Source organism: Piliocolobus tephrosceles, chromosome 19 (assembly GCF_002776525.5).
Source record: "Piliocolobus tephrosceles isolate RC106 chromosome 19, ASM277652v3, whole genome shotgun sequence".
Taxonomy (NCBI): domain Eukaryota; kingdom Metazoa; phylum Chordata; class Mammalia; order Primates; family Cercopithecidae; genus Piliocolobus; species Piliocolobus tephrosceles.
This window is the reverse complement of record NC_045452.1, coordinates 45727774-45751960: the sequence shown is the minus strand read 5'-3', so window position 1 is coordinate 45751960 and position 24187 is coordinate 45727774. Positions and strand designations below refer to the sequence as shown.

The window sequence follows — 24187 nt, the reverse complement described above, 5'->3', positions numbered from 1 at the left end:
CCAGTGGGGAGCAAGTCGAACAAAGAGTAAGACTCCTTCTTAGAAAAAAAAAAGTTCAAATATTTTGTAATAACAAAACTTTTGATTTGTTCAGAATCCACATAAAGCGGGAGGTAGCTGAACTATGAGTTCTGCAAATGGGAAGAAAAGAAAACTACTAGTAGTTGCTAGTAGACAAAGTTATTCTTCCAGCAAGCATACCTTTGTACGTGGGATGTTAAAATAGGAAAGCATCCTGATATGTTTAGTCAGTAACATCTTTCCAATAATTAAGGTCAAGGACAGGAGCTGGGATTTGTTTATTTTAATTGTAAATTTCATTTGCTTTATTTTTTTAATCAAACATTACAGAAGGGTTTAAAGTAAAGTCTTTTCCTCCTCCCTTCTTATCCCCAGTTCCATTCACCAGAGGTAAGCATTGCTTGGCAGTTTGTGTATATCCTTTCACAACTTTTTTCAGGGCTTATGTAAGCATATATACAGATCCACAGTTTCTTGGGTTTTGTTTTTTTAAATTACAGAATAAAATCTTACTAGTTGTACTTTACAGCTTGCTTACTTAACCCAGTTTGTTGGAGATATCATTCTATATCAGTCAATACAGATCTGTTACATTCTTCATTTGATCATAGCCATCTATTGCATTCTTTTTTTTTCTTTTTTCTTTTCTTTTTTTTTTTTTTTTGAGACAGGGTCTCACTCTGTTGCCCAGACTGGAGTGCAGTGGCTCAGTCTCAGCTCACTGCAACCTCTGCCTCCCAGGTTCACGCAATTCTCCTGCCTCAGCCTCCCAAGTAGCTGGGATTATAGGTGTGTGCCATCATGCCTGGCTAATTTTTGTATTTTTAGTAGAAACGGGGTTTCACCATGTTGGCCAGGTGGGTCTTTAACTCCTGACCTCAGGTGATCCATTCACCTCAGCCTCCCAAAGTGCTGGGATTATAGGTGTGAGCCACTGCACCCAGCCTGTCGTCTCTCAAATGACTGCATAGTATTACACAGTGTGAATACAAACCGTCCTTAACTAGTACCTTACAATGATAAAATGTGAGCCTTTATCTTCTTGCCAGTTATCTCACTTGAGTAAAAATGTATGCTTTTTTTATCTGTTCTTTGGCTTCTAGTTGAAAATGAACTACCTCCACCAGAAAATATAGAAGTCATTGTTCAAAATCAGAACTATGTTCTTAAATGGGATTATACATATGCAAACGTGACCTTTCAAGTTCAGTGGCTCCAGTAAGTTCTATTCTATAAATTTCCTTTTGCCCAGTTTGTTTTGATTATGCTTCTTTTCACTCTGCTTCAGTCACCAGGTCCTCACACACAGAATGACCGACTGGGAGGTGGGTACGATATATTGGAAACATGAGAAATCTCATTTCTAACCCCAGTTCAGCCAGTAACTAACTGGATGGCATTGAGCTAATCGCTTAACCTCCATGGGCCTCAATTTCTTCACTTGTAAAATAGATGGATTCTAATATCTGGGGTTCTTACTGGCTTAAGAAAAAAAAAATGTGACTAGTTGAGTGTGTTATTTCCGCAATCTGGTACACTTAACACTTGACCCTGATGTTTTTCTTCAGAACTCTCTTCTGCCATGAGTCCTTAAAATGATCTCAGTCCACTCACTTGTTCAATTCAAAAAATTAGCCTTCCTCATTTCTTTTTTACTTTAGTGGTTTTGACAGTTACTTCGGTGGGAAAGAAAGTTGGAAAGAACTGTGTTCTGTGTGGTTGAGCAGAGGCTAGCTAAACACGGATGACGTCTAGGCACTGCATAAATGAAAGAGAACTAGGTTGGTGCAGTGGCTCATGCCTATAGTCCCAGCTACTCAGTGGGCTGAGGCAGGAGGATTACTTAAGGCCAGGAATTGAGGCTACAGTGTGCTATGATCACACCTGCAAGTAGCCGCTGCACTGCAGCCTGGGCAACATAGTGAGACCCCATCTCTAAACATTAAAATGTGTAAAAAAGTGATAAAAGAGAACTGCATGTAGTTTATACTGATTGGAAAATTGTAGGAGATGAATAGAGAGAAAAAAGAGAAGAGGAAAATTAAGTGGAAGGAAAAATGGGTTATGGGGAGAAAAGAAATGGAAAGAAAGATAGACATTGGTGGCAGAGGAGTAGAGAGCAAAGGCAAGTATAGCTAAGACAGGAAATGAAAAGTCAGAAGAAACTGGAAAGAAACAGAAAAAATGAGGGAGAAGGGAAGCGTGAGTACTGCTATGATCAATTTCTCTCTATCTTTTAGTGTTCATTTTGAACCAAGGGTGACCAGTAGAATGGAAATGCATTTATGTGCATATGTGCCCCACAGTGCATATATAACCTCACAAACCAGTCAGGAGACTGTTCAGTAATCTTTTGTGTATACCTCACTTTCAGAAGTGAATAAATAATAGGGTCACCAAATAGATAATGAGCGGTATTTCTGATGGCTGATCTATAAGCTGCTTTGGGGCACTTAGCATATTATACAAAGTACTGAAGAAATGGAGTCAACAGAATCACACATGGTTCTAGAAATCGAAAGCAGTTAGCGGAGATTGCAAAGTGTTGTATGGTTTCAGACTAAAGAGCGGTATACAAATTATAAGGGTTGCAGAAATTGAAAATGTAAAGGTGAATAGGGGCTGAAGAGACCAAAGAAGCCATAAGAAAAGAGATGAGGTAGGAACAAGGCCTTGATTGTTAATTCCGATTTTTTTCAAATAGACAAGTATTAGATGTTTTTTGTTTCTATAACAAATTACCACAGACTTAGCAACTTAAACAGCTATTTTTTGTCTCAAAGTTTCTGTGAGTCAGGAGTCCAAGCGTGGCTTGGCTGGGTCTTCTGCCAAGCAGTCAAGGAGTCAATCAGTCATACAAGACTGGGGGCCGCTCCCAAGCTCACATGTTGTTGGCAGAATTTATTTCTAGAACTCATGGCGGCTCACTTCTTAGAGACCATCAGGAAGGGAGAGTCTGACCTCTAGATCCTTTTTTTTTTTTTTTTTTTTTTTTTTGAGAGGGAGTCTCACCCTGTCGCCCAGACTGGAATGCAGGGGCATGATCTCAGCTCCCTGCAACCTCCCCCTCCCAGGTTCAAGTGATTCTTCTGCCTCAGCCTCCCGAGTAGCTGGGACTACAGGTGTGCGCCACCACACCCAGCTAATTTTTATAGTTTTAGTAGAAACGGCGTTTTACCATGTTGGCCAGGCTGGTCTCGAACTCCTGACTTCAGGTGATCCACCCGCCTCAGCCTCCCGAAGTTCTTGGATTACAGGCATGAGGCACCGCACTCAGCCAGTTTTTGTGTATCTTTAGTAGTGACAGGGTTTCTCCATGTTGGCCAGGCTGTTCAAAAACTCCTGGCCTCGAGTGATCCGCCCACCTCAGCCTCCCAAAGTGCTGGGATCAGAGGTGCGAGCCACCGCGCCTGGTGAAACCCTCTTTGAAGTGCCGGGATTAGAGGTGTGAGCCACCGCGCCCGGCGAAACCCTCTTTGAAGGGGCTCGTCTGATCAGGTCAGGCCCACCCAGAATAGTCTCTCATTTGATTCAACCGATTTGGGACCTGAATTACATCTGTGAAATGGCTTTTCTTCTGCCACTCAGTGCAACCTCATTATGAGAGGAGGACCTCCAACATATTTACAGGTCCTGCCCATACTCAAGAGGAGGGGATCATACAGGATGTGTACACCAGGGGGCAGGAATCTTGGGGGCCATCTCAGAATTTTGTCTTCTTCAGTGGGAAAGATGTCCTTCTAGAGTAGCAGAACATTTGGACACCAGGTTGCAATGGGAAGAAAGCTGAATAGGTAGAATGGGACAAGATTAGGGTCAACCTCAGGTTGTCCTGTAGGCTTTTGGGGACTTTGTGTTGGGGTGATGGGTAACCTGTGCTCTGGATTTGAGGAAGGTGTGCACAGCAATGTGGTATGTGGGAGAGTGGACTAAGGAGACACTAGAGAGAGACAAGGAAACCAGTCAGGTGGCTATTAGAGTTCTGGGCTTGAACTGAGATGCTTTTAGCTCCTGGTTCCTGGGCAAGTTACTTAACCTCTTTAGTCTCGTACTTACAGTGTGTCTCTAGTTTAGTACTTATTCATTGGTATGCTGGCGCATGTTTAGCAACTGGCTTTCCAGAACGAAAAAGTCCTGTTTTGTAGTGTTTGCTGATTTTCGTGATATAAATATTCCCACCATGGCCACTTTCAAGCCACCAGCCTGATGTCCCTGAACGTGGAATTGGGAAGATATGCACAGTAGCACACCACTGTCATATAGCTACAATAGATAAAGATAGCCCCAAGAGCTTAGACAATAAAATGTAGTAAAATAGTTAGGACAAGATGAATTTATTTATCACCTCTGTCTTTAAAACAATTTTTATTTTCAAATTTTTATAACTTAATTTTTAATAATGGTTTCTGTTTAAAAACCAGTTTGCACTTTGGGAGGCCGAGGTAGGTGGATCACCTGAGGTCAGGAGTTCGAGACCAGCCTGGCCAACATGGCGAAACCCCGTCTCTACTAAAAATACAAAAATTAGGCAGGCCTGGTGGCGTGCGCCTGTAATCCCAGCTACTCAGGGGGACAGAGGCAGGAGAATTGCTTGAACCCAGGAGGCGGAGGTTGCAGTAAGCCAGGATCCTACCACTCCACTCCAGCCTGGGTGACAGAGCGAGACTCGGTCTCAAAAAACAAAAAACCAGCCTGCAGCATTCCTGGAAATTCTAACTAATAGATGTTCTTGCACATTGACATAAGCCACCTGCAGCAGAGCACAGCATGATCACAGTGTGGAACAATGTTTGGCTTTCTTTTATGTTAGATGCGTATCTCTTCCATTGTGTGTGAGTTTCCTGAGGGTGGCTTCTATTTATTTCTGTAACTTAGCCCCTATCAGTGTCTGGCATATTGTACATACTTAATAAATATCTATTCAATTAATGTGTGGTTGAGTTTAAAAATTGTTTGTCTTAAAAGTGCCTTTTTAAAAAGGAATCCTGGAAACCATTTGTATAAATGGAAACAAATACCTGACTGCGAAAATGTCAAAACTACCCAGTGTGTCTTTCCTCAAAACATTTTCCAAAAAGGAATTTACCTTCTCCGCGTACAAGCATCTGATGGAAATAACACGTCTTTTTGGTCTGAAGAGATAAAGTTTGATACTGAAATACAAGGTAAAGCAGTAGTTTTTACTGGAGATTGTAATTCCCCGATTTGGTACGAGTTCTTAAAATTGGTTTTCTAATTGAACATTATTTCTTTACAAATTTTTTCTAGCTTCCCTGCTTCCTCCAGTCTTTAACGTTAGATCCCTTAGTGATTCATTACGTATCTCTATCGGTGCTCCAAAACGGTCTGAAAACAAGCCTGTGATCCAGGATTATCCACTGATTTATGAAATTCTTTTTTGGGAAAACACTTCAAAGGCTGAGGTAAAAAGACTGTATAGTATAATTTTGTAACTTAGAGTTATAACTGTGATTTAGGTAAATAAAGCTTGAATTTAAAATTTGGGGGAAATTTTTAAACTTTTATGTGGGCTGGGTGCGGTGGCCTGTAATCCCAGCACTTCAGGAGGCCGAGGTGAGAGGATCACTTGAGCCCAAGGGTTTGAGACCAGCCTGGGCAAAATAGGGAGACTCTGTCTCAAATAAAAATTTTTTAAAATTAGCCTGGTGTGGTGGCATGCGCCTAATATTCCCAGCTACTTGGGGTGGCAGGATCGCTTGAGCTTTGGAGGTCAAGCTTGCAGTGAGCCATGGTCGTGCCACTGCACTCCAGCCTGGGTGACAGAGTGACTGACAGCCTGTCTTAAAAAAAAAAAAAAAAAAGGCCGGGCGCAGTGGCTCACGCCTGTAATCCCAGCACTTTGGGAGGCTGAGGTGGGTGGATCATGAGGTCAGGGGATCGAGACCATCCTGGCTAACACGTGAAACCCCATCTCTTCTAAAAATGCAAAAAATTAGCCGGGCGTGGCAGCAGGCGCCTGTAGTCCCAGCTGCTTGGGAGGCTAAGGCAGAGCTTGCAGTGAGCCGAGATCGCGCCACTGCACTCCAGCCTGGGCAACTGAGCAAGACTCCATCTCAAAAAAAAAAAAAAAGAGTGATTAACTCAGATATTTACAGAACGAAGAACATGAGCATTTTTGATGTTTTGTACTATAGAGTTATGGGTGAGCTACATCTGGGCCCCAGTTTGCTTTTAAAATACAGATTCCTGAGCCTGTTGTTACTGAATCATTATCTCTGGGGATGGAGCTCAGGAATTTGCATTTTTTAAAACATGATTCCCATGTATTCATCTAAACCCGGGTTTCTCAGCACTGCTGACGTTTGGGCTGGGTAGTTCCTTGTGGGGGGGCGGGGCTGACCGGTGCAGTGCAAGATGCCTGGCAGCATTCTGGTTTCTGCCTACTAGATGCCAGCAGTGTTCCTTCCTAGTTGTGACAACCAAAAATATCTCCAAATATTGTCAAATGTCCTCTGTTGGCTCCTCCAAGGGGACAAAAATTGATTCTTATGGGACAAAAGAATCTAGATAATACAGTTGTTTTTATTCCTCCAAAACCATTGGAAAGCATTCTTCCAAAGTTCAGCTTTTTCCAACAAAATCTTATTCCTTAGTCTTTAATTTTATGATGGGGGAAGGATTAGAAAAAAATTGTCCAGAAAGTAATGAAAAAAGGGTTGACAAACACTGGTCTAAACCCTAAAATTCAGGTACCACTGACAAAGATAATATACAGCATCAGATAATATACGTGTTTCCCAGATCGCTTCTCCCTTGTGGAGTGTTAGTCAAGGATCTACCTTTAAAACTCCTGTCCAGGCAGGCTGGTAAATTCTTTCCCTTCACTTCATTTTCTATTGGAAATCTAAGCAAATTCCATTGATTTGACTGCTTCCCGTTTTCACTGTCTAACAACACTGTAACCATAGCATAATGTAGCCCATTGAGAATTATGGTCAGTTTTCAGATGTCTGTAGATCAGACAAACCTAAATTTCTATCTCACACTACTAAATTGTGTAACGTTACTCAAGGTGCTTTATCTCTTGGAAACTTTGCTTCCTCTTCTCTGAAGTGGTGGGAATCATAACTAAATTTTTCAAAAGGATGTTTATAAGGTTTAAAAGGAAGTAACAGATATGAAAATACCTAGCACATTGCTGGACAAGTAGTAGAGATTCAATAGATTGTAGTTGCCATCTTATCCTATACTGGATCATATATCAATAATTATTATTATAGAAACTCTTATTGAATACTTATATGTAAGGTACTGTGCTAAGTATTGTACATGAATTGTCTGAATCATTCTTCAAAACAACGCTGCCAAATGATGTGATTGGTTAAATTGCTGTTTGGCAAATACTTGGGGATGGTGCCTTCATCCCAGCATCACCAGACTGTAGATGCTGGAGCCCGAGTAGATGTGCTGAGAGCAGAGGCCTTAAGTGTGCTTGCAGGGTTTGGCTTGGCTCTTGCGCTGCTCCTATTTACCAGGGAGAAAGCATATTCCATATAGTCTCAGGTCCAAGGAGGATTAGAGGCTTTTGGAGCTGACCTAAACCCGATGCGATGCGCAGCCTGCATGGGAGCTCCCCAGCCAGTCTGTAGACTTGCGAGTGAGAAACTACATAATCATGTTGTGAGCCACTGAATGTTAAGGCAGTTTTGTTATATCTTTTTTTTTTTTTTTTTTTTTGAGACAGGTTCTCATTTTGTCACCCAGGCTGGAGTGCACTCATGTGATGTCAGCTCACTGCAGCCTCGACTTCTGGGCTTAAGCGATCCTCCCACCTCAGCTTCCCAAGTAGCTGGGACTACAGGCACATGCCACCATGCCCAGCTAATTTTTTTGTATTTTTGCTAGAGATGGGGTTTTACCATGTTGCCCAGGCTTTGTTTGTTTGTTTGTTTGTTTGTTTTGGAAATAGGGATTTCCTCAACCTCCCAAATAACAGAGACTACAGGCTCACACCACCATGCCTGGCTAATTTTTTTGAAATTTCTTGTAGAGACAGAGTCTTGCTACGTTGTCCAGGCTAGTCTTGAACTCCTGGGCTCCACTGATCCTCCTGCTTGGGCTCTCAGAGTGCTGGGATTACAGGTGTGAGCCACCGGCTTCTTAGACATTATTCTGGCAATAGCTGACTAATACAGATAGGAGCAATAACTGTCCCAATTGTACAGGTCAGGGAATCAGGCAGAGAGAAATTAAATAACGATTGCAGGATCACACAGCTGTAAGTGATACCTCTTCATAAGGCAGTTTGAGGCCCAAACCCGTACTCTTAACCATTCTGTCACTAATCAGAGGTAATACAATGGCAATTACCCCAGACTTGGCATGTACTTATAAATCAATTAGAATTCTGTTAGGAATAGATCATATGCTTTTTGGCAGCAGCATTTTTAACTTTCTGATTTGGATATAGTGGTTTGTCTAAAACAAATTTATATTTCTTACACATATACCCTGTAATCCCAGCGCTTTGAGAGGCCGAGGTGGGTGGATCAATTGAGGCCAGGAGTTCAAGACCAGCCTGAACAACATGGTGAAACCCCCATCTCTACCAAAAAAAAAAAAAAAAAAAATAGGCGTGGTGGCATCTGCACCTGTAATCCCAACTACTCAGGAGGGTGAGGCAGGAGAATCACTTGAACCCAGGAGGCAGAGGTTGCAGTGAGCCCAGATTGCACCACTGCACTCTAGCCTGGGTGACAGAGCGAGAGTGTCTAGAAAAAAAACCAAACACGTACCAACTACGTGGGAGAGGCCAATGTTAGACTGAACATAAAAGAATTGAGAAAGTACATATTCCCCGATTTCATGAGGTGACTAAATTTTATCAATGATTTAATTATATTTTCTAGAGAAAAATTATCGAGAAAAAAACTGATGCTACTATTCCTAATTTGAAACCACTGACTGTATATTGTGTGAAAGCCAGAGCACACAGCATGGATGAAAAGCTGAATAAAAGCAGTGTTTTTAGTGATGTTGTGTGTGAGGAAACAAAATCAGGTCAGAATCTTTTATTGTCTTTTTTAAAAATGTGACTAGACAGAATAAAAGTAATTCTATACTGAACACTGAAAATTGTAAAACATTTTCTCTTTACTGCAAAAAATATATAGAAAGAATGTTTTCTTCTTGAACTACATAAATCAAAAGTAGACTTTTTAGAAAATATTTGTAATGCTTAACTCTCAAGTCGATGTTGTTGGATGCTTTATATCTCATCCAGTATCCCTATAATTAATTTCCTTAATTTATTGCTCTTTAACATTTAATAAGACTATTAGTTTTAAATTTTTTAAATATCCTTAACATAATTATCATGTAGAAATCACTGAGTTCCATTGTGAATTTTTTTAATGTGGGAACAGTTTTAGTCTCATTTTCTATTTTACAGTTTCTAGTGTTGACCAGTAGAGGCTTAGTCACAGAATATCTATTACATTTTGCTAGTTGTATGACGTATAAGTGCTGAAGGATACTTGCATGTTTGGCCTGTGTGTCAATATTGTATTTCTCCCTGAGGATCTCTTACTTCAGTTCCCATGCCAGTCTTTAAATGTAAATGTCATTGCCTATGGTTGCTGTGGACTCAGTGCTACCAGAAATATTTTTAAGAGTATTATTTAATAGATTTTATATTTCCTTTCATATGGCTTGTCTTTCACACAGCTGTCAGCACTGTTAGGGCATTTGTATGTCAAAACATATAAATATGTATATCTTTTTAGGAAATACATCTAAAATTTGGCTTATAATTGGAATTTTTACTGTATTACTTGCTCTCCCGTTTGTCATTTATGCTGTGAAAGTCCTCTTGAGATGCATCAATTATGTCTTCTTTCCATCACTTAAACCTTCTTCCAATATAGATGAGGTATGTTACTTTTTTTATATTTTTTTTGTCAACAGCTGGGAAATGAACAGGAAATGTGTTTGATTTCAACAGGAAAGGTATAGGTTTTCTTGATATCCAGAAAATAATAGAGGCTGATTTGGGTATTTTCTTCAAAGTTTTTGTCAATTAACTTTAAAAACGGTAATTTAATACAATAACATAGCATGGGATAGTAATGATTGTCCTTAATTTCATATTTTTCTGGCAATTCCTAGATTCACTGTGGCATTTGTTTTGCCATTTAAAGCCTGTGATTCTTGGCCAGGCATGGTGGCTCATGCCTGTAATCCCAGCACTTTGGGAGGTTGAGGCGGGTGGGTCACTTGAGGTCAGGAGTTCGAGACCAGCCGGCCAACATGGAGAAACCTTGTCTCTACTAAAAATATAAAATTAGCTGGGCGTATTAGCACATGCTTGTAATCCCAGCTACTCGGGAGGCTGAGGCAGGAGGATGGCTTGAACCCAGGAGGTAGAGGTTGCAGTGAGCCGAGATTGTGCCACTGCACTCCAGCCTGGGCGACAGAGCAAGACTCTGTCTCTAAATAAGTAAATAAATAAAGTCTGTGATGTGATTCTTTTTAGTACAGACAGTCCCCAACTTACGCCATTGGAATTAGATCCTCCACTTGTCAGGACATAATTCCATTGTAAGTTGGGAGCATCTGTATATATCCAGAAGACTGAAATATTCTATCAGTGTAGAAAGTATATTATATGGGTGAAATCACACAAAATGAAATAAAACGTGAGGCTTTTTTTTTATGACACATTACAGTTTTTTGTTTGGCACTTCTGTGAAGTTAGCATATTAAATGAAAGCACTAAATGGTGAAGGCCTAAGCACAGAATCTGTTCCTGGGAAATGATGCACTCATCTAGGGTGGCTTTTATGAATTTGAGCGAGTCACTAAGGGCAGGGAAGCAAGTACCCTTGGCTGTAAACCACCCCGTAGAGGTGTGAGGAACAAAGGAGATAAACCACGAGAGCTTTACCACTCTACAAATGCTCAGTAAATATTAACAATTTTACTGTTATACCCCTGAGCACAAGAATGTCATTCTTGTGTACTCTGATATTCATAGCTATTATTTAAAATAGACTTAAAACTAGTTACAATAGCTAATAATCTCTCACTTGTGCTTCTTCTGGATATCTGGGTTAGATACAAACATTTTTATTATTTCAAAAAAAAATGTCATGATCCCAGAGCCCTCCCGCTCCTGTCCTTCCCGTGTTCTTCCCCGCCTACCCCTGACGGCACAGTGTACCTTTCTTAAGTACTTTTCAAAGACTCACCACAAAAGGTACTAAGATAAGAATGACCTCACTAGTGATTTTAAACATTATAAGGCAATTAGTATGTTCTTAGGTGACTTTTTAATATGCAGACCAGAAGGAAGGTTTTCTCAGTAATGGACATAAGAAACTAAAGCTATTATAACTAGAAAAGGATTTTTTATTATTTTAAATAATTGATTTCTACTCTTTCCCTTTTTTTAAATTAGTATTTCTCTGAACAGCCATTGAAGAATCTTCTGCTTTTAACTTCTGAGGAGCAAATCGAAAAATGTTTTATAATTGAAAATATAAGCACAATTGCTATAGTAGAAGAAATTAATCAGACTGATGAAGATCATAAAAAATACAGTTCCCAAACCAGCCAAGATTCAGGAAATTATTCTAATGAAGATGAAAGTGAAAATAAAACAAGTGAAGAACTACAGCAGGACTTTATATGACCAGAAATGAACTCTGTCAAGTATAAGGTTTTTCTGCAGGAGTTACACTGGGATCCTGAGCTCCTTGTCTTCCTCTCAGTAACTACAAAGAGAACATTTCCCTGTTTCGGGGAAGAAAAAACATCTTTAGATCATAGGTCCTAAAAACACAGGCAAGCACTTTACTATTTAAAAATGAAATTACAGGCCCAGGCACGGTGGCTCATGCCTGTAATCCCAGCACTTTGGGAGGCCAAGGCAGGCAGATCATGAAGTCAAGAGATCGAGACCATCCTGGCCAACATGGTGAAACCCCATCTCTACTAAAAGTATAAAAATTAGCTGGGCATGGTGGCATGTGCCTGTAGTCTCAGCTACTCAGGAGACTGAGGCAGGAGAATCACTTGAACCCGGGAGGTGGAGGTTGCAGTGAGCCGAGATGGCACCACTGCACTCCAGCCTGGCAACAGAGCGAGACTCTCTTTTAAAAAAAAAAAGAAAAAGAAAAAAGAAAGAAATTATAAGAGTTGAGACAAACGTTTCCTACATTGTTTTCCACGTGTAAAATCTTGAAAAAGCTTGTCATTGGACCTACATTGGATGAGATGAGTGAGATCAAAGCGATGGCCACCCTTCTCCCTCTTGCCAGCTCCCTCTTGCCAGCTCGCTGTGCACCGTGGCTAGGGATGATGTCTGTTGCTGTCCGCCACTGATGCTGCTGGTTACTGCATGCGCCACACCTGTCTGTTCGCCATTCCTAGTTACTGCATGTGCGACACCTGCCTGTTCGCCATTCCTAACATTCTATTCTGATGCTGCTGGTTACTGCATGCGCCACACCTGTCTGTTCGCCATTCCTAACATTCTATTTCATTCTTCCTCTGGAGATATTTCAAACATTTGGTCTTTTAACACTGAGGTTAGGCCCTCAGGAAATTTATTTAGGAAAGTCCGAACACATTATCACCTGGTTTTCTGGAAAGTAGCTTAGCCTAGAAAATAGCTGCAGATGCCAGAAAGATGATCCCTAAAATTGTTCAGGGACTTCTGTTCGTTTATGCCGAGAACATTGGCTTCCGCATCACAGTATCTACCCTTACATGGTTTAGGATTAAAGCCAGGCAATTTTTTACTACACAGTAAGACTTCTGATTCAAAACTTACTAGAACAATAGCTTCTGGCTGGAATTTGCAATCCCTGAAGGTCATAGAAAATAGGTAACTATCTAATTAGAGAAATAATTGTTGTATTTTAAGATCTGAGAGTGCGTACAAGTTTTAACCTACATGCCATGCCAGAAGATAGTGTATGCAAGAAGTCTTGGGACCAGAAAATGGCCATGATGGGAGACTGACACAGAAGAAGAATGCTTCCCTAGGAAAGAGGTCGCTGGCCTTGGTGCCAGAGGAAGAAGAATGTTCCACTGGGAGCCTGAGCGCCTAATCAGCTCTCAGTGATTAACCCACTCTGTTGTTATAGGTGGTCTCTGTCACTTTGAGCACCAGGCTGGCTTCTCTGCCCTGTCTAGCAGTATTCAGATACCCCTTCTGCTCAGCCTGCTTGGCCTTAAAATACGAATCATTGAACTGAGTGGGAAAAAAATGTAACTAGGAAGAAAATTTAATTTAAGAAATTACATAATGCTTTCCAAAGGCACCTACAACTTATTTTTAAATTACTTGCTACTGGGGATTACCCATGGATATCCTTTATTGGCAGGAAGTCTGGGAATTCTGGTGGCCTCTGGGGCAGAGTTCTCAGAGCAGCGTTCCGGCAAGGAGCAGTGAAAGAGAAAAGAGACAAAGTTAGAGCGTGCTGGGAGGTGGCCATTGCTAAGGCCAGTCTGATTTAAGTAGTCATTTCTGCTGAAAAACCAGATCATCCTGGTGGAAGAAGAGGTTGAAGGCAGCTGCCCTCAGGAGGGCTGTGGTGCTCAGCACATCCTGGGCACATAACGTGTCTGCAGGCCACACCGTGCGTGTCCCCGGACCTGCCACCTGGCTTCTGGAGTGGTTCAAGCAGAGCATAGTGAGCCATTGAGGAGACCCAGGAATCTCCTCTGAGACCCAGCTCTCTGCCGGAGAACCCCACACTGACACATTTTCATCTTTCAGACCAGAGGCTGGTTTTTTGAGACTGTCTCACTCTGTTGCCCAGGCTGGAGTGCAGTGGCTTGATCTCGGCTCACTGCAACCTCCACCTCCCAGGTTCAAGTGATTCTCTGCCTCAGCCTCCCGAGTAGCTGGGATTACAGGTATCCGCCAACACACCCCATTAGTTTTTGTATTTTAGTAGAGACGGGGTTTCACCATGTTGGCCAGGCTGGTCTTGGACTCCTGACCTCGTGCTCCACCCACCTCGGCCTCCCAAAGTGCTGGGATTACGGGAGTGAGCCACCATGCATGGCTGGCCTGACCTTTGGAAAAGTCCTGTCACTTTGGAAGTTTGCGTCTTTGAAGAGGCGATTGGGAACGTATCCTGACTGCCTGCCACCATTGCTTATCAGACTACTGCAATTCAGTGATCCTGCCCGGGACTTCTGGCGCTGGGTTCACCACTGGGAAAACGTGCTTCAGACTGGATAGCCTAAAAGGAGTAATAATGCCCTTGTAGGACGTGGAGAAGGGAAAATACGGACATTAACATTAAAAGACACCAGTGAAATCGTTAGATCTCTAGGAAGTTGGAGCACAAGACTCCGCGTTTTGAGACCATCTGTGAACAAGCACTGAGCACTAGCAGCAAAAAACAATAACAACAAAAAACCTCGTTTTTACCTCGTCTTCTAGACATTAAAAGGCAGTTGCATTCCACTCTTCATTATGTTCTACATGTTGCTTCATCAGCATATGCTTAGCTGTGACAAGTATATTTTCTGAACAGAAATTTACTTAGAAATACCATGTACTTGGGGGTACCAATTAACTGCCTTAAAATTAGCATATTGATAGTTCTTGGAGAGACCAAGTATAATCTAAGAATTTATATGAAAGATTTGTATCATTAGAGCCAGAAATAATTTTGTATTAATATATAATACAGATGAACATATATGTACATGTATAACTTTTGACATGAGCCTGTCAACATACTCATATGTACCTGCACATGTACCCACGTGGTGTGGGTGTTATTCCTTTAGTATGGAAGACTTAAAGTACTTATTCGTATAGCTTGTAACTAAAAATTAGAACAGCTCCCTAGAATTACGAACTTTAAGAGTCTGACTAGAAATATGCAACTTACAAAAAAGTTACTTTTAAAAATATAAGTTAGGGCTAGGCACTGTGGCTCATGCCTATAATCTCAGCCCTTTTGGGAGGCAAAGACAGGAGGATCACCTCAGTCCAGGAGTTCAAGACCAACCAACCTGGGTAACATGGCCAGACCCCATCTCTGAAATATATATATATATATTAAAGTTATATATATAGAGAGATATATATGATATATTGTATATATCATATATGTGTGTGTGTGTGTGTGTATATATATATATATAACTTAGAGTTTGTATCTTCCCCCAAAAGAGGCTGTAATATTTACAGCAGCCTCAAATTGCTCTTAAGGGGTTTGGGTGTGCAGAAGCTTTCCTTTCCCTACCCAGGGCCCTGTGACTACCTAACATGTGTACTGATTTGTTCTGTTTGCTGCCTGTATCCCCTGCCCCACGGCTACAACAGAGGCTCCAAGAGCGCAGGGACTTTATTATTCATGACTGCATCCCCAGTAATGAAGGTACTTAGAAAATAATGATTGAATGAATGAAATCTAAACTGAATCTGAGGGTATTTGTGGCAGTGTTTGTTTTATTGAATTGTAGACGGACATAACCGTGTTTTCAGTGTTTCTGTGCAACAAACTTGTACGTTTTATTTCACTTGTGTTTTGTCTTAAACCCTACTGCTGGAAACAATTTTATATAATAAGCAATGGGCCCAAAAGTCTGGGGGTTTTTTTGTACTTAGTGCGTTTGTATGCAACAGAGATGCTGCAGCTGATGCCTTTAAACAGTATTCATCATGGAAGGGCTGAGGCTTGTGCTTGGTGTTCCACAGCCCAGGGTTGAGCATCCGGAAGGAGCCAGTGCAGCCGTCACTGTCCCCAGAGCCTGTGGAGATAGAGCCCGTTTGCTGCTTTTTCTTCCCACTCTCGTGACATGGCTGGAGCACAGTCTTCATTGAATGAAAGTCTGCTGTGGTATTGCATAGCCTTGCTTTCTTGAACTAATCTGTTTGCCCTTCACAAGTATGTCTTCTGTCAGGATTAGTTCGTTCCAAGGAGGCTCGTCAGTCTCACGGGTAAGTAGATCTCTCCTGCCGTCTGGACACATTTCACTCGGAAGTTGAATACAATTTGTATTCAGGCTGGGAACCTGAACACACATTTGTGTTTTTAGGCTTCCCTTTTTTACAGTGGACAAGGACACAAATAATAAATAAATCATCCCTAATGCCCAAGAAATACCCTGTTACTTAGTAATGACAAAATACCAGTAACTTCCAGTTGTTTCTCACTACCTTTTTTCTTGAGTAGGATGATAACAGAATTACAACCCTTGAGGGCAACATAAATATAGGTGGATATTTGTGGTGTGATATTGATGGAAAAATAGCGATCTTTTTCTTTACCTGAGGGAAACAAAGGCAAGAGGGGAATTCGATAGTGTTTCGTAACGAAGGATTTCTGAGTTTTCCTCCCCTTGCTGTGATCTGTCTCCACCTGGAACTCATGTTCTAGCAAAAGACATTTTGTGGGTGGAGAAGTGATTGATGATGAGGATGAAGAAAATGTTGGCAATTCCAGCCTGGCCAACATGGTGAAATCCCGTCTCTACTGAAAATACAAAATCTAGCTAGGCATGGTGGCATGCGCCTATAATCCCAGCTGCTGGGGAGGCTGAAGCAGGAAAATCGCTTGAATCCGGGAGGAGGTTTCAGTGAACTGAGCTCGCGCCACTGCACTCCAGGCTGGGCGACAGAGGGAGACTGCATCTCAAAAGAAAAAAACAATGTTGGCAGAGAAGATATTCTGTTGGTTTTTTTTTTTTTTTTTTAAGGTCTTGGGAAAAGGGAGGAAGTTGAAAAAGTATACCACTCAATAGCTGGATTAAATTAAACATTACTTCTCACAGTGACTCACCACCCGTGGGCCTCCTGCCCAGATTTTCTGGATCCATAAAGTTAAGAAGAAAAACCTATTTTCCTATCTTTCCAGTAAAAGGACCCTTTTTTCTAAGCATAGTCCTTAAATATATAACAGGCTTTTTGTGTACTTGACTCTGTCTATTCCCAAATTTTATAATATTTTTAATATTCTGGAATTGTACTTAGAGGAAGAGATGATTCTGAATGTTGTAGTATAAAAGTACATCATCCACTCTGAATCTCCCTAAAAGACCTCCCCTGCATACATGTGTAGAAGTCATGCCCGGTCTGTGCCTGCACCTGAGGGTGTATCTAGCGTGCTTCCTAGGGGAAGGATTTTTATACCATTTGCCTATATTTGGCAAGCTCCATGAAAGCAAGGGCTGTTTTTTAACTTTGTGACTGACAACTTGGTTACCTAAGTGTTTAACAGTGATTGAGCCGGGCGCGGTGGCTCAAACCTGTAGTCCCAGCACTTTGGGAGGCCGAGACGGGCGGATCACAAGGTCAGGAGATCAAGACCATCCTGGCTAACACGGTGCAACCCCGTCTCTACTAAAAAAATACAAAAAACTAGCCGGGCGACGCGGCAGGCGCCTGTAGTCCCAGCTGCTCGGGAGGCTGAGGCAGGAGAATGGCGTGAACCCGGGAGGCGGAGCTTGTAGTGAGCTGAGATCCGGCCACTGCACTCCAGCCTGGGCGGCAGAGCGAGACTCCGTCTCAAAAAAAAAAGAAAAAAGAAAAAACAGTGGTTGAGTGGGGATGTTGACGGTACAGGCACTGATTACCACTAGGGGGCAACAAGTCACCCTGTTGAGGCTGACAATCGGTTACTATTCAATAGTTCGATTCCCGGAAGATATTTACTCCAAGTATGTTTATACAGGTGGTTTCTTAAAGTTCTGTTTGTGATTATCTCGAGCAAATGAGGAAAGGAAGCTAGATGTGAAGAATCTTGTGTCCCCATGATCTCACCCAGAAATGGTTTGGTAGTTACAAAGCAAGATAGAGCAGTTGAGGAAATAGCCCACCAGGTCCTCTGCCACTACCACCTTCGCCTTTTAATGAGCAGGACTTCGTAGTAAGCGAGTTGTTGAAAAGGAGCTCCACATCCTTAGTACCAGCCTTGGAGCGGGTGGGAAGAAGTAGGCATTGCTGCAGAGCTGAGATGAACCTGCAAGGAGATCATTTCCCCCCGGGAATGATCACTGCACTGCACCTGGCCCAGATGACTCATTAGCTGTGATTCCCTTCCTTAGTCTCACCAGTTGAAGATGGCACAGAACAATTAGAGCCATGATCAAAAACGATAATACTTTAGGGTCTCCTGCCCTATGCGCCCCCAGGGAGAGGCCAGACCAGGGTACCAGCTGGAGGTTATAACTAGGGTGGAGTGTGGAGTCTTTTGTATCACTACTACTTTTTTTTTTTTTTTAGGCAGTTTGGCTCTTGTCACCCAGGCTGGAGTGCAGTGGGGCGATCTCGGCTCACTGGCTCACTCCAACTTTCACCTCCCAGGTTCAAGCAATTCTCCTGCCTCGTCCTGCTGAGTAGCTGGGATTACAGGCGCCTGCCACCATGCCCAATTAATTTTTCTATGTTTAGTAGAGGGCGTTTCACCAGTTTGGCCAGGCTGGTCTCCTAACCTCAGGTGATCCACCCTCCTCAGCCTCCCAAAGTGCTGGGATTATAGGCATGAGCCACTGCGCGCCTGGCCACTACTTCCTTCTTTGTCTACTGTACCCAAGAAATAGCTTATTATAAATGGTCTATGCATTTTCCTCTTTCTACAGGGCATTGTGTAAAATGTTTAGTTTAATTAACTCACATGGGAAGGACGGACTAGAATGCTTTCCTTTCGTCTTAATTCAACTAGTTAGCTCAGGGCCATATAAAATGATAGTTAATCCCTTTTAGAAAATGCAAGGGAGCAAATATAACTTTTCCCAAAATGATAGGCAAATTAGTTTGTTAGGTATACTCTAAAATTCTCTCCCAAATTTCTCTACAAACCATGAAACAGTATCTTCATACATTTTACTCAGAGGGTTCATCTTAAGCGCAAGTTTTGTATTACTGAAAATTACTTGCATCTCACTGAAAATCTGTTCCGAGTTATATTGACTTTTTGCATTATTTACAATCTTTTTGACTGCATGCATGATAGGAGGAACATGGAATGGCTTTCTAATAAAGGAAGAACAGGTGTCAGGTCCTTAATTTCACCATCTGGCACTTCTTCCCAGTCACACATCTGTAGTTCAGACACTCCCCAAAGGGCTCAGCTGAAAAGAACTGCTCTCCATCTTGTCTAAGTATGGTTGAGAAAGTATGGCGGAGTTGGAGAGAGCTCACTTAACTTGCCACTTCTCTGAATGTAGAAGGTAGCACAGCACACTAGCCTCGATATGCTCGACTGTTCGTTTGCTAAACTGTTAGGGGTGGAAGGTATTCCTAGATACCTTCTAGGTAAGTAGAAGGGGTAGAAAAGTTACCGGCAGCAAATCTGTATGAGCCTGCAGCAACCTCAATTCTTGCCTCTTCAGAAGAAATAATTTGAGGGGCTTAAGGTAGAAAAAGAGACCAAGGCAAGTTTCAGAGCAGGAGTGGAAGTTTATTTAAAAAGGCTTTAGAACAGGAAAGAAAGGAAAGTACACTTGGAAGAGACTCAAGCTGGCGACTTGAAGGACAAGCTCAGTGTTTAACCTTGGACTAAACCTAGGGCTTCATAGGGTGGCCCACCTCCGGCATCTTCCACCCTTTTCTCCTCATTCTTCCCTTAGGGTGGGCTGCCCGCATGCACAGTGCCCTCCTTAGGCTTGGGAGGCGAGTAGGTGCAGTGTGATTAGGAGGTTGTGCGCATGCCCATCTGAGACTTTCTTCGTTTTCCAGTGGAGTGCCCCCAGAAGGTCATACTCCGCCATTTTGTCTCTTACTGCACATTCCCGGGCTCACTCACCCAATTCCTTGAGGTTTTATTAGAAGTCGATTACCAATCTCAAGGGTTTTTATCTGTTTGGGGAGTTGCCTCTCCCTGGCGCCTGCATTCAATTAACACTTCAGTGTGACAGCTGTGGACCATCAGGAGATTGTTTCTTTCTGGGACCAAATTTGCCGTTGCCAAATTATCATTTTTAGAGAGGCAATGTGATAACTGCACACACGTCACCTGATGATCGCCTGACATTCCTGGTGGGGCTCAGGGAGAGCCCTCTCCTGCCCGGCTCATGCGTGTCTACCTACCTGTGACAAAACTGCAGTTCAATATGATTCCACAGGCTGCCCACGTGGCGTGGCCTGACCTCTACCTGCCTCTCCCACCTTCACCTCTTGCCTTTTGCCTTCTTACCTACTACACTTGAGCTATATTGGCCTCTTTTTTGTTTATTGAAACTCTTTCCCACCTCAAGGCCTTCGCAGACAGGGGCCTCTCCCTCAGTGGTGGCCCCACTGCCCCTCCCCGTTCATTCTCACCTGGCTTTTTTGAAGTCCCAGCTTTCATGTCACCTTCCCAAAGAGATCTTTCTGTTAATCTCCGATCCCACTCCTAGACCATTTTCTTCACAGTCCTTACCACAATTTGTCACTGTTTTTCTTTGTTTGGTTACTAGTTTATTTTCTATTTCCCCCACTAGAATCTAGACTCAAAGAGACAGAGATCAAGTATGCTTTATCCACTAATATATACCCAGATCCAAGCATGGTTCCTGGAACATGTGGGTGCTTAATTCATATCTGTTAACAAAAGAATAAGTAAAATAAATGACAACCAAAAAAGTTTCTATATTTTCTGCAGAATCGTGGCCAAGGATGTCATCTATCATATTACCGAATGATGTTCTAGCAAAGATTAATAAAATAAAATTCTTTATGAAAAAAAGTTTGTATTTCCAGAGTGCTAAATTGAAGACAAACTAACAAGTTCAGCAAAGTTAGCATCAACACACAAAAATCAGTTGCATTTCTATGTACTAACAATGAACAATTTCAAAAGGAAATGTTTAAAGCAATCCCATTTATAATAGCATCGAAAAGAATAAAATGGAAATAAGCTTAACCAAGGAGATGAAGAACTTGTATGCTGAAAGTGTAAGACATTGATGAAAGAAATTAAAGAGGAGTAAAGAAGACCCAAATAAATGGAAATATATCCCATGTTCATGCATTGGAAGACTAAATATTGGTAAAATGTCCATACTACCCAAAGGAACCTACAGATTTAATGCAATCCTATTAAATTCCTAGTGACATTTTTTGCAGGAATAGAAAACTATTCTAAAATCCATGTGGAATTTGAAGGGGCCCTAAATAACCAAAACAATTTTGAAAAAGAACAAAGTTGGAGGCCTCACATTTCCTGATTTTAAAACATATTATAAAGCTATAGTAATCAAAAAGGTGTCTTACTGACATAATAATAGTCATACAGTTCAATGGTACAAATTAGCCCAAAAGTAAACCTTCACCTATATGGTCAAATGATCTTTGACAAGGCTGCCAAGACCACACAATGGGTAGAGAACACCCTCTTGAACAAATGGTATTGGAAAAACTGAGTATCCACATGCAAAAAATGAATTGGATTCTTATATTACAATATATTAAAAAATTAAACTCAAAATGTATTAAAGGCTTAAATATAGGAACTAAAACTATAAAACTCTCAGAAGAAAATTGAGATATTGTAAAAATATATATTTGATCTTCAACCTGTTTCCTAACATACAACTCCTAAAATCTTTAAAATCTCCAAAGTGATTTTTTTTGTACACGAATGAGTTTATTGGTTGTTGGCAGCCCCTGCATAGCTTCAGGGTGGGGGCTGGTCACTGGAAAGACCAAGGCATGATTAGAGGGTTGGGACTTTCAGCCCACCCCTCAACCTCGAGAGATGGGAGGGGGGCTGAAGGTTAAGTTGATCACCAATGGCTAACGGTGTAATCAATCATGCCCACACAGTGAAACTCCCATAATAACCCAAAGACGTAGGTTTGGAGAGCTTCCTGATAGCTGAGCATGCAGCGGCTGCTGGAGAGGGCAAAGAATCTCTGCAGTCCTTCTCACATACCCTACCCTACGTATCTCTTCATCTGTATCCTTTGTAATAGTCTTCATAGTAAACCAGTAAATGGAAGTTAGTGTTTCCTCTAGTTCTGTTAGGCAATCTAGCAAATCAGTTGAACACAAGGAGGGGGCCATGGGACCCTCAGTTTATAGTTGTTCAGTCAGCACAGGTAAAACCTGGGGCTTGCAATTGGCATTGGAAGTAAGGGGGCAGTCTTGTGGGAATGAGCTCTCAACCTGTGGGATGGAAGTGGCATGGTTTGTCTGGGGTAATACCTGAGGTTCGTTGCCCCACGCCAAGGAAATCGAGGATGGGGACACACAAGGAATGGATTTAAGAGCGGAAGTTTAGCAGGCAAAAGAAAGAAGAGAGAGCTGCCCCGTGCAGAGGAAGGGGTGCCAAGCAGGTTTCCAGGTTTATGGCGAGATGCGGTTGCTTTTATAGATGAGCTTGAGGAAGTGGTGTTTGATTTACGTAGGGCACAGAGTATTGGTTGGACCAGGTGTCCCATTTACACAGCACAGGAAGAGGCTGGCCATCCCACCCTCATCTGTTATGGCACATGGCATCTCTACCTATCCAAGGCCATGTTGCCTGCTTTTTACTGCACACGTGGCAACAAAGAAAAGAGAAAAGGGAACTTACACGTTGAATATACCTGACTTCCAGGTATCCCTTTTCTATTGGCACAGCTGCTGGCATTTGCCTATGCAAGCTTCCAGTTTGCCTATCCGTGTTTGCAGCTTGATTTTTCAGGCTCTTTTTGTTAGAAAAGAAATGATTTGGGGCTTCTTTTTATTTCAAGGGAAACCTTACTGAGGACTCTCTTATCCTCACTAAATGCCTCAGCAAATTTTGTTTAGGTCTTGTATCAGGATCTGATGCTATCTCCAGGTAGACAGTGTCAGAATTAAATAGGAGTGTCTTCTGCAGAACTGATTGCCTTCTTGTTAGTGGGGATAAATCGCTACACATTTGGTCACAGAAGTCTTCTGTGTCGATTGTTATGGCATGAGAGCAGAGGAAAAACAGTCTGAATTTTTTCCCCTCAAAAACATAGGGAAAATCTTCATGATATTGGACTTGGCAATGATTTATTGGCTATTAGACCAAAAGCACAAACAACAAAAGCAAAAGTAGACAAATGGGACTACATCAAACTTAAAAACGTCTGCATATAAAAGGAAATAATCAATGGAAAAGACAACCTTTGGAATTGGGAAAAGTATTTGCAAAATATTTGCTTTCATAGATTAGCAGATAAAATGTGGTATTCATATGCTGCGGAATATTATTTAGCCTTTAAAAAGAAGGAAATTCTGTCATGTGCTACAATGTAGGTGATGCTTGAGGACATCATGCGATGTGAAATAGGCCAGCAACAAAAATATAAATGCCATGTGATTCTACTTATATGAGGTATCTAAAGCAATCAAATTTTAGAGACAGAAATTAGACCGGTGATTGCCAGGGGCTCAAGGAAGAGGAAAATGGAGAGTTGTTCAGTGGCTATAAAGTTTCAGGTTTGCAAGATGAAAAAGTTCTGTAAATAGGTAACACTACTGAATTGTACATGTAAAATGGTTAAGATAGTAATTTTTTTTTTTTCTTTTAAGAGACAGGGTTTCACTTTGTTGTCCAGACTGGCCTCAAACTTCTAGGCTCAAGCGATCCTTCCGCCTCAGCATCTGGAGTAGCTAGGACTATAGGTGTGCACCACCACACCCAGCTTTAAAAAGGTCACTATTTTATTTATTTATTTTTAATTAGGGCAGACTTAATGATTTGTTTTTCTAAGACCAACCCAGCGGGCACAAAAGAACCAGTGAGTAGGCAAGTGTAGGAGCAAAACTGCAAATTTATTCTTTGGTCATCTAGCTTCAGGGACCGGAGCTGGGGGTGGGGGGGGGGCGGAGTTTCTAATACAGTCCCGACAAGAGTGGGGGCTGAGAAAGCCCGCCCCCGGCGCATCTGCTGGGAGCGACTTTTCTAGGAGTGGAAGGGCAATAGGCGGGGCACGGGCATGTCGGGGGAGGGGGGACGCTCCGCAGGTGCCACCAGGTAAAGCTTGGTCTCCTCGGATTGACATCACCTGGTGCATGCCTGATTAATCTGCACCTTCCCAGGCGTCAGCTGCATTCTCGCACACAGGGGAAGAGTTGGTGGTGAAGAAGAACCCGGAAGTGCACCATCCTGCCTCCGTTCGTCCAAACACTTAACAGTAAGTGATTCATTCTTGGTTTCTGATACATTATTTCCTCCTTTCTGTAAAGGAAGTCTGCTCTCTGCCATTATTTTATCTGCCCAGAATATAAGTATAG

The 24187-nt window shown here is 42.0% G+C and overlaps 1 protein-coding gene across 3 annotated transcripts in view; it reads left to right on the top strand.

The window, feature by feature from the left end:
• Positions 1 to 16114, top strand: part of IFNAR1 (interferon alpha and beta receptor subunit 1) — a 35017-nt gene extending 18903 nt beyond the window's left edge. For 2 of the 3 annotated variants that reach the window (XM_023190662.2, XM_023190651.3), the window contains exons 6-11: positions 1125 to 1239; positions 4987 to 5186; positions 5290 to 5444; positions 8892 to 9042; positions 9768 to 9913; positions 11441 to 16114. In XM_023190662.2, the coding sequence (XP_023046430.2) occupies positions 1125 to 1239; positions 4987 to 5186; positions 5290 to 5444; positions 8892 to 9042; positions 9768 to 9913; positions 11441 to 11674 (1001 nt within the window). In that variant the 3' untranslated portion in view covers positions 11675 to 16114. The remainder of the gene's footprint in view (positions 1 to 1124; positions 1240 to 4986; positions 5187 to 5289; positions 5445 to 8891; positions 9043 to 9767; positions 9914 to 11440) is intronic. The other variant, XM_023190656.3, reaches the window with a different exon arrangement.
• The last annotated feature ends 8073 nt before the right edge of the window (positions 16115 to 24187 follow it).